Source organism: Peromyscus leucopus, chromosome 10, assembly GCF_004664715.2.
Source record: "Peromyscus leucopus breed LL Stock chromosome 10, UCI_PerLeu_2.1, whole genome shotgun sequence".
NCBI classification, from domain to species: Eukaryota; Metazoa; Chordata; class Mammalia; order Rodentia; family Cricetidae; genus Peromyscus; species Peromyscus leucopus.
This window is the reverse complement of record NC_051071.1, coordinates 78,868,625-78,882,948: the sequence shown is the minus strand read 5'-3', so window position 1 is coordinate 78,882,948 and position 14,324 is coordinate 78,868,625. Positions and strand designations below refer to the sequence as shown.

Below are 14,324 nucleotides of genomic sequence, written 5' to 3'. Positions count from 1 at the left end.
CCCAGAGGGTTAACTGTAGAATGCCTGCCCTGTCATGCACAGGGGTTAAGGACCCCTGAGAGCACTTGGGAGGCAGAGGTGGGAGGATCAAGAGAAGGAGGCCAGCCTGGGCTAGGTAGCAAGACAGTTTCAAAGAAACAGAAAACACAAAAATCAAAACAAACAACAACAACAACAAAACCTCATGAAAACATAGCAGTACCCTGAGAGCGGATGGTAGTTGGAATGTGCTGGTGCCTCCTACGCCTCCCCTCCCCCTCATGTCCTCTCTAAGGCTAGAGCAACCTTCTTAGGGCGGTTCAGGTATTTCCTTCACTTCCCTGCTGGGGGTCATAGTGACTGTGTGACGATCATGGCTGTAGAGGTTTGGTGTCATCTGTGTTTTAGCCTTTATTTTTATTTTTGCAAACACTGTAGAGAAACAAGATGTCACACTTTGTGTGTGGGGGGGTCTCTGAGAGGACTGCTTGGCCCCACTGCTTCAGGCATAGGAGGAAGGGGCTGGGTCTCATGCTCTCTTCAAAGGCAAGCCCTGGTGACCTGCAGGTCACCCGCTTCCCCTCCAGCTTCAAGTCTCCACCTTCTCCCAGTAGCGCCCTGTGGAGGATGAGACCTATCGGGCCTCTGGGGACACTTAACCAGACCACGGCCCTGCTCTTAGCTTGGATTTTACACTCTAAGATAGGTGTTTCAGCACATGCCAGCAATCCCAGCACCAGGGAAGCTTGAGGCAGGAGACTAGCCACAAGTCCAGCCTGGATTACAGAGTGAGGCTGTCTCAAAAAGAAAGGAAGGAAGGAAGGAAGGAAGGAAGGAAGGAAGGAAGGAAGGAAGGAAGGAAGGGAATCTATTCTCCAGTTAGAGCTTTCTAATAGAAATTTAATATGAACCACACAAGTGAATGAAACTTTTCCTAGTAGCTACATCTAGCAAAGTAGAAACAGATAAAAATGTTTCTATTTCATTTGACACAATAAGACCCCCATATATATTTCAGCATTGAATGAAAAAGAGAGAAGGAAGGAAAGAAAGAAAGGAAGGAAGGAAGGAAGGAAGGAAGGAAAAGAAAGAAAGAAAGGAAGGAAGGGAGAAAGAAAGAAAGAAAGAAAGAAAGAAAGAAAGAAAGAAAGAAAGAAAGAAAGAAAGAAAGAAAGAAAGAAAGAAAGAAAGAAAGAAAGAACAGGACATGACTGCTCCTAGGTATGGTGGAGGAGAAAGTTTATTGTAGACATGTGGGAGAGAATAGTCAGAGGCAGGGTTCAGAGTTCTCCGGGAGAGCCCGGAGTGGACATGACCAGGCTGAGCTGGGCCGTGTGGAGAGAGGTGGAGGGGCAGGGAGAGGAGAGAGGGGAACCAGGTGTAGCAGCCAGGAGACCAAAGGTACAAAAGGGGTGGGTGACCAAAATGTCTGGATTATATAGGGAAGAGCCTCTGGGGGAAGGGCAGCCAGGCGCTGGGCTGGACAGAGTGAAGAGTGGGATATGTCAGCCATACCCAGTAACAGGACAGGACTGAGGGATGCTGGGAGAACCTGGTGGCCAGGTCTGCGTTGATATCTTAAATAGGCACCCTAGCCATTTGTTGTGGGTTTAAAACTTAACAAGCATAATGTCTGCATTCAGAATTATTAATATTTCATGTCTCCCCTTTTCATACTAAGTCTTTCAAATCTCATTTACATTTTTCATTTATATCATATATTTCGGATTATTTTGGCAGGGTGGGTGGATAGGGTGCTGGGGATTGAACCTAGTAAGACTTTGTGTATGCTATGTAAGCACCCTACCACGGGCCTGCAACTCCAGCCTCTACGTGTCTCAGTTATTCTAAGCAGTGTGTCCTGGATTGGCTCCTTGTCGCTACCCCACCTGTTGGCAACTGAATTCCAGCCTGCAAGGCAAATGCTTTGCCACTGAGATCCACCCCTTCCCCTCCAGACACTGAGACCCACCTCTTCCCCCTCCAGCCACTGAGACCCACCTCTTCCCCCTCCAGCCACTGAGATCCACCCCTTCCCCTCCAGACACTGAGATCCACCCCTTCCCCTCCAGACACTGAGATCCACCCCTTCCCCTCCAGCCACTGAGATCCACCCCTTCCCCTCCAGCCACTGAGATCTACCCCTTCCCCTCCAGCCACTGAGATCTACCCCTTCCCCCTCCAGCCACTGAGATCCATCCCTTCCCCTCCAGCCACTGAGATCCACCCCTTCCCCCTCCAGACACTGAGATCCATCCCTTCCCCTCCATCCACTGAGATCCACCCCTTCCCCTCCAGCCAATGAGATCCACCCCTTCCCCTCCAGCCACTGAGATCCACCCCTTCCCCTCCAGCCACTGAGATCCACCCCTTCCCCTCCAGCCACTGAGATCCACCCCTTCCCCTCCAGCCACTGAGATCTACCCCTTCCCCCTCCAGCCACTGAGATCCACCCCTTCCCCTCCAGCCACTGAGATCCACCCCTTTCCCCTCCAGCCACTGAGATCCACCCCTTCCCCCTCCAGCCACTGAGATCCACCCCTTCCCCCTCCAGCCACTGAGATCCACCCTTCCCCTCCAGCCACTGAGATCCACCCCTTCCCCTCCAGCCACTGAGATCCACCCCTTCCCCTCCAGCCACATTTTGCGTGTTTGCAGTTAGGACAGATAAGCAGGACAGATCTCAAAAGAGGTGGTCTAGAACTTTGCAATGCTAACATGTCAGCTTGCAGTCCTCAGCCTGCTTGTCACTTCAGTTAAAGCGAACCAGAGGAGCAGCGGAGGGCCTTAGATGGGGCCACAAAGCTGAGGGGTTAACACCACTAAATATAATGAACTATTCTTCCCATGCCCAAGCTAACAAAAGCTAAAAGGTAAAGTCAGGATGATCAATTCAGGGAGCTATTGTCTGTGATAAACAACCGTCTGAGTCTTGACCCACATGTAACTGTAAAATTAAAGCTAACAAGAATGGAACACATTTGTTTCTTCATGTTAGACTGGGAAGTGTAGCAAAATTCTCACACTCAAGACTCATCTGCTGTGGTGGTTTGAAAGAAAATGGCCCCCCAAATAAGTGGCACAATTAGGAGGTGTGGCTTTGTTGGAGTAGGTGTGGCCTTGGAGGAAGTATGTCATTGTGGGGGCGGGCTTTGAGGTCTCAGATGAACAAGCTACAACCAGTGAGACAGACCACTTCCTGTTGCCTGTGAGTCAAGATGTAAGAACTCTCAGCTCTCGCCTTTAATCCCAGCACTCGGGAGGCAGAGGCAGGCGGATCTCTATGAGTTCGAGGCCAGCCTGGGCTACCAAGTGAGCTCCAGGAAAGGCGCAAAGCTACACAGAGAAACCCTGTCTCGAAAAACCAAAAAAAAAAAAAAAAAAAAGAAAAGAAAAGAACTCTCAGCTCCTTCTCTAGCACCATGTCTGCCTGCACACTGCCTTGCTTTCCGCCATAACGATATGGACTAAGCCTCTGAACTGTAATCAGGCCACCACAGGTAAATGTTTTCCTTGATAAGAGTTGCTGTGGTCGTGGTGTCTCTTCACAGCAATAGAAACCCTAAGACAAGCACAGAACACAATTTTCATGCTCATCTCAATTAAGGCTTCAATGAACAGACTTGGGGTACAACTCAAGGCAGCTGCTTCTTTCTGGAGTCACCCCCACCCCATTCATTCCCTTTGCAAGGCATGCTGTCCTTCCCTAACACTCTGGTTTCATGAGAAGCTCCCTCAGACTGGATGCTGTGGTCCATGCTTGTAATCGCAGCACATGGGAAACTGAGGCAGGAGGACGGTTGTATGTTCAAGTTAATCTGCGATACATAGTGAGACCCTGTCTCAAAAACCCAGACAACAAAGGAACTAAATAGAGGCTGGAGGGATGGTAAGAGTGTTTGTTGCTCTTGCAGAGGACCCAAGTTTGATTCCCAGCATCCACATGGGGGCTCACAACCATCTGTAACTCTAGTCCTAAGTGGATCCTGTGCCCTCTTCTGAACCTTGCAATCATGGTGTACAGATATGCATGCAAGCAAAACACACAGACACATAAAATAAAAATAAATGAAATCTTTGAAAAAAAATCTCAAGGGCTAAATACAAGCACCCTTGACCTTCCCTCTGGTTTCTGTTTGGTTCTCTGTTTGGAAGGTGCTTTACAGGAGACCTTAGGCACCTCAAGGACAGAGTTGAATTTCCAGTTCTCCAGGAGCACAACACAGTAAGTGTCTCACAGCTGCCAGGTCACAGCTCAGTTCTCACCATGCTTCCGTCATCTGTAAGCTCCCCCACCCCCCAACTGGCATCCTGCAATGTCTCAGTTGGGAGTGAGGACACCTCTCCTGCTGAGACTCCTTCTGACCGGAAATGCTCTCTCCGTGGTATGTGTGCCCATTGCAACAGTGACGAAGTGCATTTTAGTCACTTCTTCTAGGGGCTGGTGATGTAGCTCAGGCGGTAGGGTGCTTGCCTTGTTGAGTCCTCAGCACCGTGTGGAACCAGGGTGGTGTTGCCTACCAGCAATCTTGCACTAGGAAGCTGCAGGTAGGAAGACCGGAAGGAAGTTCCGGGTCATGCTGAAGTCTATAGAGAATTTGAGGTCAGCCTTGGCTATATGAAACCCTGTGTGAAACCCAAGGAAGGGAGATGGTCCAGAGAGAAAAGTGCTTACCCCACTAGTCTGAAGACCAGAGTTCAGATTCCCACCACCCACTCAAACACCGGGTACGTGTAGTGGCTGGTCTGTAATCCTGCTGCTGGGAGGTAGAGACAGAGTCTCTGGAAAGAGCCTGCTAGTGTGGCAAGCTCTGGGTTCAAGTGAGAGATCCTGCCTTAATATATAAGGAAGAGAGTAATTGAGGAAGACACCCAGCATCCACCTCTGGCCTGCACAAGCACGCGCGCGCGCGCGCACACACACACACACACACACAAATATACAGAAAGTGGCTATACATATCTGATTTCTTGATACATTGGAAGGCCTATGGAGAACAGGGGCCAGGTTGTTTCATCTTGAATATCCAGCATCTCTGAATATGCATGGAAGAAGTGAATGAAATATTCTCCACTGCGCTTTAGAATCCATAGGATGCAACTGGAGAAACTGACTAAGACTGGCGGATATGAGTAGTTCTGCTGGAACCACAGGACCCAGTCAGGGAAAGTCAAGAAGAGACGTGAGCAGGACCAGGTCCTGAGGATGAATAGCTGTTATGAACAGGCTTCAAATGCAGGTTGGCGGAGCGCCCTGAGATCTGGGTTTGGAGATAAACATGGCTTTTCAGGGAGCCATCCAACTTCTTGGTGGAGCCTGTTTGTCTGCATTTGCTCTCTGTGGTCTTCAAGTGGCCCCAATGCCACTCATGACTTGATTTGTGCTACCATTTGGGCTGACAGATGAACATACCCACAGCACCTGAAGCAGCATTTGGCCGCTCAGTGCGTTCCCTCCTTGTACAGGTCTGCTGACTCTGTGTTTTGTTTTTTCAAGATAGGGTCTTATTGTGTAGCCCTGGCTGTCCTGGAACTCACTCTGTAGACCAGGCTGGCCTGGAACTGCCAGAGACCTGTCTGCTTCTGGGGCCAAAGGCCTGAATAACGCCTGCAGGTCAGCTGACGCTTGCCCATGGTGTGCCAGGAGGCCTGGGGCACCTTGGGGGAGGTCGTGGTGATGCTGCCACTGTTTCCTGTGGAAGGAGTCGTGGCAGGAACTCTGAAAAGGGGGATTGGTCCTGGAGCTGCAGAGGCCTGGCTCATCCGACAGTTTGCAGCCGGTTAGCATGTTGTTGCATTCAGAGTTTGAATGTTCCTGGCAGGTCTGAATATGAAGAACCAGTCTGTCTGGTTTAAGGAATGCAGTGCTGCATTTGCATTTTCTGAAGTTGGAGCTCTAGTGGTCAGAACTAAGTTGCCCTAGGAGTCTTCTGTTCAGTAACACCTTCGATTGAAATTTCTTTCTTTCTTTTTTTTTTTTTTTTTAAAGATTTATTTATTTATTATGTCTACAGAAGAGGGCGCCAGATCTCATTACAGATGGTTGTGAGCCACCATGTAGGTGCTGGGAATTGAACTCAGGACCTCTGGAAGAGCAGTCGGTGCTCTTAACCTCTGAGCCATCTCTCCAGCCCCTCGATTGAAATTTCCACACCTCTCTGAAAGCCTGTGGCTTTCTCAGCCTTTGGCAGACCTATTGTTTTGTCAGATATTTTCCCTCTTACTTACTGTTTCAAGAATCCAAATCAGTTTGTCTGAGACCTGCTCAGTTGATCTTCCTGTTTTTGCTAAGTGTGTGTTAAATGTACAGTAGCCCGTGATAATCCGTCTTTTTTATGTTCTTTAGATTGTCCTTCATGTTGCCCCTCTCCACTGTAGGCTGATATGACTGCTTTGACAGCAATAAAAAATAAAGCGAATGCTAAATCCCAAGTGGCTTTGTCTTTTTGGGAGAGGTTCTCCCACTTGTCCTAACTAGAACCCACTCATCAGGCAAGGCTCCTTGGTCAGGAGCCCCAGGGATCCGCTCGGGTCTGCCTCCCCAGCACTGGGGTGACAAATGTGTGCCTCTGTGGCCTGCATTTTTATGTGGGTTCGGGAGATTGAAATCGGGTCTTCATGCTTGCAAGGCAAACACTTTCCTGACTGAACTATCTCTCCAGCTCCTCTATCTTTTTTTTTCTCCCGCATGTAAAAGCAAAGAGCCTTTATTTCAAGCTCCAGAGCTAGGTCCCTCTATCTGTCCATCACAGCGGTGAGAGCAGAGAGCCCTGAGCTCAGGTGGGGCAGAGTTTTTTATCATAGCAGAGGTTGGGGTGAGGGGATTTCCAGGGTCCGGGACCCTGATTGGCTGACAATTGTCTAGGGGCATCTGTAAAACAAAAAATAGGTGTGTGCTAGACTCAGGGACATCTGGCCACCTTGGTTTTTTTTTTTTTTTTTTTTTTTTTTAACTTTTAAGATTTATTTGTATTTATGTGTATGTGTCTCTGTGAATATATCCGACGGATGTGCAGGTGCCCGCAGAGGCCAGAAGAGGGCATCAAATCCCCTGGGGTTGGAGATACAGGTGGTTGTGAGTCACCTGACACAGAAGCTGGAAGCCGACCTGGGCCCACCACTGAGCCATCTCTGCAGCCTCCACTTCTGTCATTTTACTTTAAAAAACTCACTCCTTCTTTCCTACTTTTGGGGGAATGAAAATTAATAGTCATTATGGAAAACATATAGAGGTTCCTCTAAAAACTAAAAAGAGAGCTACGCCACGTATCCATCCAAAGAAACTGAGCCCGGCACATTGGAAAGTTGTCTGCACTTACCTGTTTATCTTAGGACTATTCATAGCATCCTTTCTTAAATGGTGGTCTCTGGTACTTCCCTGTGGATTCTTTGAGACTGGAGACAGGGTATATATAACATCCCCCATCTCAAGAGCTTAGTACAAGCAGTGATGCTGCATGGTAACGACTAATTAATGTTCCTAAGAACTTAGTGTGTGCTCAGGTGCTTCAGCTGAACTTGACATTCCTATGACTTAATTCTCACAGCAACTCCGTGAGGTAGGCACATGGTCGTCCCCATTTCACAGATGAGGAAATAAAAATAGAAGCCGCGAGGAGCAGGTACGGGGGTAGGGGTGGGGGCTCGTGCTGCAATCCTCTCTAGAAAGGCAGAGGCAGAGGGATGGCTGAATGTTTGAAGCCAGCTGGCTTACAGAGTGAGTAATGTAGTAAGGCCTTGCCCTAAAAAGATAAAACGAAGAGGGAGAAACCAGGAGTGACTTCCTAGTTAGTCCTACAGGCAAGTATCAGTGTAGACAGGGCTGAGCACAAAACCCGAGTTGGAACTCACCCTACACGCCTATCCAGTGAGCTCTGTCACTGATATCGAATCACGGTGAATTTCGACGGAGAACCGGATGGGTGGATGAACCCAAAGGACTAAAATCTAGTAAATACAATCACTTGCTTGCCTTCCACGTGGTGTTATGGCTTGTCCTCGGGCATGCTAGGAAAGTGCTTCTACCACACTGAGCCGTGTCCCCCATCCCTAGCCAAGATAAGAATTTCCTAACAGCGTTGCACAACCTGATTTATCCGACATCTCAGAGGCGCTGGATGCACAGCGGTTGAGCTTTCCAGCGAATTAAAATGGTTCTTTTGTATTCCATGTGTTCTTCCTTCCTGTGGGACTCAATAGTTTACGGGGGATAGCTCAAACATTTTCTTCTTTTGTTTGCTTTGGAGACAGTCTCGCTCTGCAGCCCAGGCTGACCTGGAATTTACAGCCATCCGGCTTCAGTCTCTGGAGCTGGAGACTACGGTGGAAGCCCCCGCTGGGGCCAGGCCTCTCTTTCCTCTCCTGCTCCTTTCTTTGTTTGGTTTTTGATGTTGTTTTCAACAGAGCTTTGGTATAGGTGAACTGTGTGGCCCAGAAGATCTGAAACTTCTGGATTCTTAGGTCCAAGTAATCCTCCTGCCTCTTGCCACAGCCTCCCTAATGCTGGGATTACATGCAAGAACCACACTAGGCTTTTCATCCACTCTTTCTCCTCCCCTCCCTCCTTCCCCTTCCCCCTTCACTCCCTCTCCTTCCTTCCTTTCTGAGACAAGTATCACCATATAGCCCAGGTTATCTTCAAACTTGAAATCTTCCTGCCTCAGCCTCCCCAGAGCAGGGACTACAGATGTGGCTCCCGCTCTTGGCGCTCTCTCTCTCTCTCTCTCTCTCTCTCTCTCTCTCTCTCTCTCTCTCTCTCTCTCTCATGACTAGATCCACCATGGTGGATTTACATTAAACTGTAGTCTGAGATTGTTGTCATCCACTGAAACACAGGGCAGTTGGAAATACAATTCCTTGATTCATTGTCTAGGCCCAAGATTGCCTTTGTTTCTGATGTAAGCTGTTGTCGGTGTCTCTGGCTAGTTCATGGGTCTTCTCTACCGTGGCCGACAGTAATCTGATCCTTGCTTGCTGTCAGTCTGCAGTTTACCAGCAGCTTCACTGATTCACATCGGCTGTTGTTGATCAGCTGGTGGCTGGCTGGCGTGCGTTTGTATGTATGTACACGCACATGTGTGTTGCTAAGCAGGTTTATTGGTATTGTTACTATCCTTTCTTCCTGCCTGTCTGAGCATTGCCGGAGCAAGACTTTGGTTTCTTTGGCCTGTCACACGCTGTTTTGAGAGGAAGGCTTCTTTCTCTTCCTCTCCCTCCACGTCTTACTGTCTTTTTTTTTTCATGTACCGAGTTCTGTAAAGGCCAATGATGCCGAAGGATGGTGGGTGGAGGACTCCACATAGCTGAGGGAAATCATGAGGTTGTCATGAGGAGACCAACCGAGTCAGCGTCCCACAGGAGTCCCAAAGGAGAAAACCTTTGACCTGTTGAACTTTGTTAAGAAACCAAGTCAGGTTATAGGCCTAAATTGATGGCATCTTTGGCCTCAGTTGCCCCTTAGATATCAGATTTCCACAGGGTAAACAATAAAGGCAACATGATAAAAGTTCTCTCCTCTGTCCATGTTTTATACATAAATCTAAGTGAAGCAGGCCTTAGCCTTGAGATAACTCAGGCCTTTAGGTTCCTGAACTAAGACTTGAGAGAAGAAGACAAACAAACAAAACATGCTTAGCAAAGACCCTGATTTTGACATTAGGAAATGACCACGCTGAACCCTGGACTTCTAGGACTATCTGAGTGGCAGTTTTAGCTCCCTGGACCAGCTCCCTTGGCTTTCAAATTGGTGATTACCTGGCCACTGTTCTGCCTCCTCACTGAGATGTGGATCAGTGTGGGTACTCAGGAACCATCATCACAAGTCCCCTGAAGAAGGTTTGTCCTTGACCTCAACATAGGCACTCAGGAGGGGACCTGGTGAAGCCTTCTGTATAGGAACCAGCTTTGGCTGAACAAATATTTGGCTTGGAAATTTCCTCTTTCTCTGTCTCCTAACAATCACTTTGAATTAACTTCCATGAATGAGGATTTAATATGAGGTCAGGTGTCCAAGGCTTTAAACCTGCTTGGTCCCCAAACTGTCTTCTCAGCCACAGTGACTAGGTTGTGATTCCCAGAGGAGGAATGTTTGATCTCAAGCAAGGGAAAGTATCTCTTCGATGGGAGTCAGGAGAACCTGTTTGAGGGATGTAAAGTAGGCTAACAGAAGACCAAAGGAACAGCTTAGGACACAGGGCAGGTTTAAAGATCCATGCTATAAGCCAGGCCTGGGGGACACACCTGGAACCCCAGTACTTAGAAAGCTGAGGCAAGAATCCTGGTTCAAGGACAGCCTGGCTTATGTAGGGAACCCCTGCCTCAAAACACAAAATGAAACAACCCCCAAAATAAGCTAAAGATCTAAGTCAGAGGAGCGTGTGCTTTATCAGATCCCACGGGTCCCACCAGGAGGATGCTAGGCCTTGAGGATGTATGTGTGTTGAAGCACTGTGGTCCAGATGGAGAGCCCAGAGGATGTGCCACACTCAGGCCCTCAGCACCCTGAGTGGTCCAGGACTGAGAGGGAAGGAAACCAGGCTGCCACAGAAGAAAGGGGGCTGGAACTCAGCAGCAGAAGTGACTGCAAAGCTCTGAACTTCAGGCTGTAGATGTGTATGAACACAGCCATCTCCATCCGATGCATTATATATCCCCAGAAGGCATGTGATTGTTTTTCTCTCTCTCACAGTGATTTCAATTTGGCCTGGGTCACAGGCATTCATTGGTTACACCCCACTGACTTTTGTCAACAACCGCTTGGCTTCACATTTGGATTCTCTCCAGCCCTGGGACGGGCCCTGCAAGGGTCAGATCCTCATGGCTACTGTGCACAGCACAGTACCTTGTGCTATAGAACATTCAAAGGCCTGTTTATTACATGTGCCTTTGTTATTGTCTTAGCTATTATCTTAAATCTAGAAAGTATCAGGCAGGTGCATGGGTGCATAGCTGTAATCTGAGTTCTCAGAAGGCAGAGGCAGGAGGATAAATTTATTCGAGTACACAATATTTTGGTGAACACAATACCACCACATTTCCTCTCTTTTTGTCTAAAATTAAAAAAGCTTATAACTAATACAAGAAAAACTATCTTCAATAAGTATATGCAATATACAGTCAAGATTACATTAACAATGTCTAGTCCATTAACATTTGACAGATCCAGACAAAAAACTCCATTATATATATTAACAATGTCCAGTCCAGTAACATCTGATAAACTCAGACCAAAAAATTTTCATTACTTATCTTATTTAAAACAAGTAGTTCCTTTTTAAAAGTAGATTCCATAATCTCCCAAGTCTGAGGACAGCCTGATCTATAGAGTGAGTTCCTGGCCAGCCAGAACTACATGGCGGGGCCGTTTGTTTGAGTTTTAAATGCCATCCACTTGCTTGCCAATAGGCTACATGGTAATTCCTTCCCATCTAAATGATTTCACTCAAAGGTTTAGAACTGAGTGCCTAAGTTAGCAAACTCCATACATAGGCAGATGGGTGAAAAAAAATCCCCAAGAACTGCCGTGGTCAGAAAGGGCCTGTGGGGCAAGTGGTCATGGCCCAGCTGTCCGGGCTCTTCTAACCTGTATGTGATTATAGACTCTTAGATGACAGTTTGTTAACTAAAGATTTTCTAGATAGATGTAATGGTACATGCCTGTAATCTTAGCACTTGGGAGGTTGACACAGGAGGATGTCCCCCAGTTGGAGGCCAGTGTGTACACTACAGAATCAAATCCTATCTCAAACAAAACAGAACAAAAAGCCCCACCAAATTTAGAAAAAATAAATAAATATCGCATTAAAATGTTATCTTATCTTGATTACCTTTGATGCATCTTGCATTTCATGCCTTCAGTGAGTTCTTCCTCGCATCCACTCTAGGCGCATACACCAAGCCCTGCCCAGTCCCTTTTGTGACCAAGTCTCACCCTGGGAAGCCTGGGTCTCACCACATAGGCTAGGCTGGCTTCCAGCTCTCAGTCTTCTCTCTCTCTCAGCCTCCTGAGTGCTGGGATCACAGGCATGAACAGCCTTACCCACCCAGCCCAAGCACTTTGAGAGATGTGCTTTTAAATTGACACAGTAATTTATAGGGTGCAAATATTTAAAGATTAGTTCCGAGTCAACGACATATCCATCACCTCAGATGCTTGTCATAGCTTTGTGTTGGGAGCATTGAAAAACCTCCTCAAGTAGAGGTAGCTCCTCTTTAGAAGTAATTATCCATGTCAATGATTGTTAACTATACACCAACCTCTTTCTAAGGGATTGCATAATGCCTCATTTTGGGGAACTGCCTTGAACTAAACTGAACTATGCACAGAAACGGGAATAAGCTCCAACTTACTATGTTGGTCCCGGTTCATTTCTTCATCTCTACCTGTCTCTGTCTCTCTGATCTACAACCCCCCCCCCACTCCCATTGCAACTGTACCCTCAGTTCCTTAGGCCTCGCTTTTTTTTTTTTAACTTTTTAAGATAGTCTTGCTACGTTGTAGACCATGCTGGCCTCAAACTTGTCAGTGATCCTCCTGCCTCAGCCCCTTGAGTTCTAGGATTGCAGACATGTGTCAACAAACATGTCTAGCTGTGGCCTCAATTTTTTTGTTTTGTTTTTTTGAGACAGGGTTTCTCTGTGTAACAGTTCTGGCTGTCCTGGAACTTGCTTTATAGACCAGACTGGCCTCAAACTCACAGGGATCTGCCTGCCTCTGCCTCGCAAGTACTGGGATTAAAGGTGTAGGCCACCACTGCCCACCAGTGGCCTCAGTTTTCAAAATAAATTTAGAACTGAATTCAAGTTGGAATCAAAGCCACCAGTACACAGATTGAAACAAGTAGAACCTGTGAACTGAATTGAAAATATTTCAGGACCAAGTTATAATTCAGGAAAGAACTCATTGTTTGACTATTATATCTCCCCAATTCTAGGAGAAAAAAAGAAAGTGGGAACAATAGATTTTGAGAAGTGTCTCCTAGACCTCATCCCCCCCCAGCATCTCAGCTCTAATCTGTAGTTTGAAGGGCTGAATATCAACAGCCTATGTAAATATTCATTTTATTAGAAATGTTATTTTGAAAAAGAAAATGAAACTTTAACACTGAACTGAGGGAAAGGTCTTGTTTGTTAGTGTGGTATCTATGTTCAAATAATGTTTTGTTCGTTTGTTTAGGGAACTCAGAAACAAGGCAAACATCCAGTTCGGAGAGAATGGAACAACCATATCTGCTGTCAGCAATAAGGCATATGTTTTTGAACGAAACCAATCAGTTGGCGACCCTAACGTTGACTTGATTAGGACAATAAATATTCCTCTGTTGGTAAGTAGGCCTTGTAGTATCTTGGGTTTGCAGAAGGGACAGTGGCAGGCCTGATAGGATTCTATGTAATTTAAAAGCTAGTATTTTATGATAAAATATAGATATTCCGGGGCAGGGGAGGGGGGACTCATCTTGCTTAGCATGACAAGTCCCTGAATTTAATCCCAGTGCCACCATAACCAAACAAACAAATAAAAATGGACATACACAAAGACTTTGATTTGTTTGTGTGTGTAGCCCTCCTGGCCTCCAGCTTGCTACATCAATTCTCCTTCATCTGCCTAGTGCTTGAATTATGGTCACGCTCCAGCGGCAATGCCTAGCAAGCCTTTCATGGATATGTACTTTATTAAGTATATAGATACACTTTTTTCTGAGGTCTGTAAAACAAAGTCCTTTCAAAAGTTTTTCCTTTGTGTTCAGGATTAGCATTTACCCACATAAGTAGCGAATGTTTTGGTACTTAGGCCATTCTGAGACCTAGAGTTCTCCTCTCTTGAAACTGGGTCTCTTCTAGTCCATGCTGGCCTACCACCGTGTAGCCCAGGCTGGCTTTGTTTTTTTAATTTGGTGCTAGGGATCAAACTCTGGACTTCCTGAATGGCTAGGTGTGGAGTCAGGGGCTGCTTTACCCAGGGAGCCAAATCCTTAGCTCTCTAGGGAACTTCCTTAGTCCCTTACACCGACCTCCTCTGAGACTCCCACACTCTGCTGCTTGACACTGATAGACCCAGGGCCTAAATCTTGCTTTGTCCTGCTGCTGAAGATGCAGAAAGTTTAAAGGCTTAGCTACCAGTCTGCTCCAGAGGAAGTGGAGCCACCTCGTGGCCAAAGGTCTCTATGTGTTTATAAGAGCTCTGTGAATGGGAATTCTAAATTCAGGTTACAATAAAATGGATTGAAGGGGTTGGGGATTTAGCTCAGTGGTAGAGCACTTGCCTAGCAAGTTCAAGGCCCTGGGTTCGGTCCTCAGCTCTGGGGGAAAAAAAAAAGACAAAAGAAAAAAAATGGATTGAAAACCTG

At 46.9% G+C, this 14,324-nt stretch overlaps 1 protein-coding gene across 1 annotated transcript in view; it reads left to right on the top strand.

Moving 5' to 3' along the window:
• Positions 1-14,324, top strand: part of Scarb2 (scavenger receptor class B member 2) — a 62,516-nt gene that overhangs the window by 28,592 nt on the left and 19,600 nt on the right. The window contains exon 3 of the mRNA XM_028881925.2: positions 13,154-13,301. Coding sequence (XP_028737758.1) covers positions 13,154-13,301 — 148 coding nt within the window. The remainder of the gene's footprint in view (positions 1-13,153; positions 13,302-14,324) is intronic.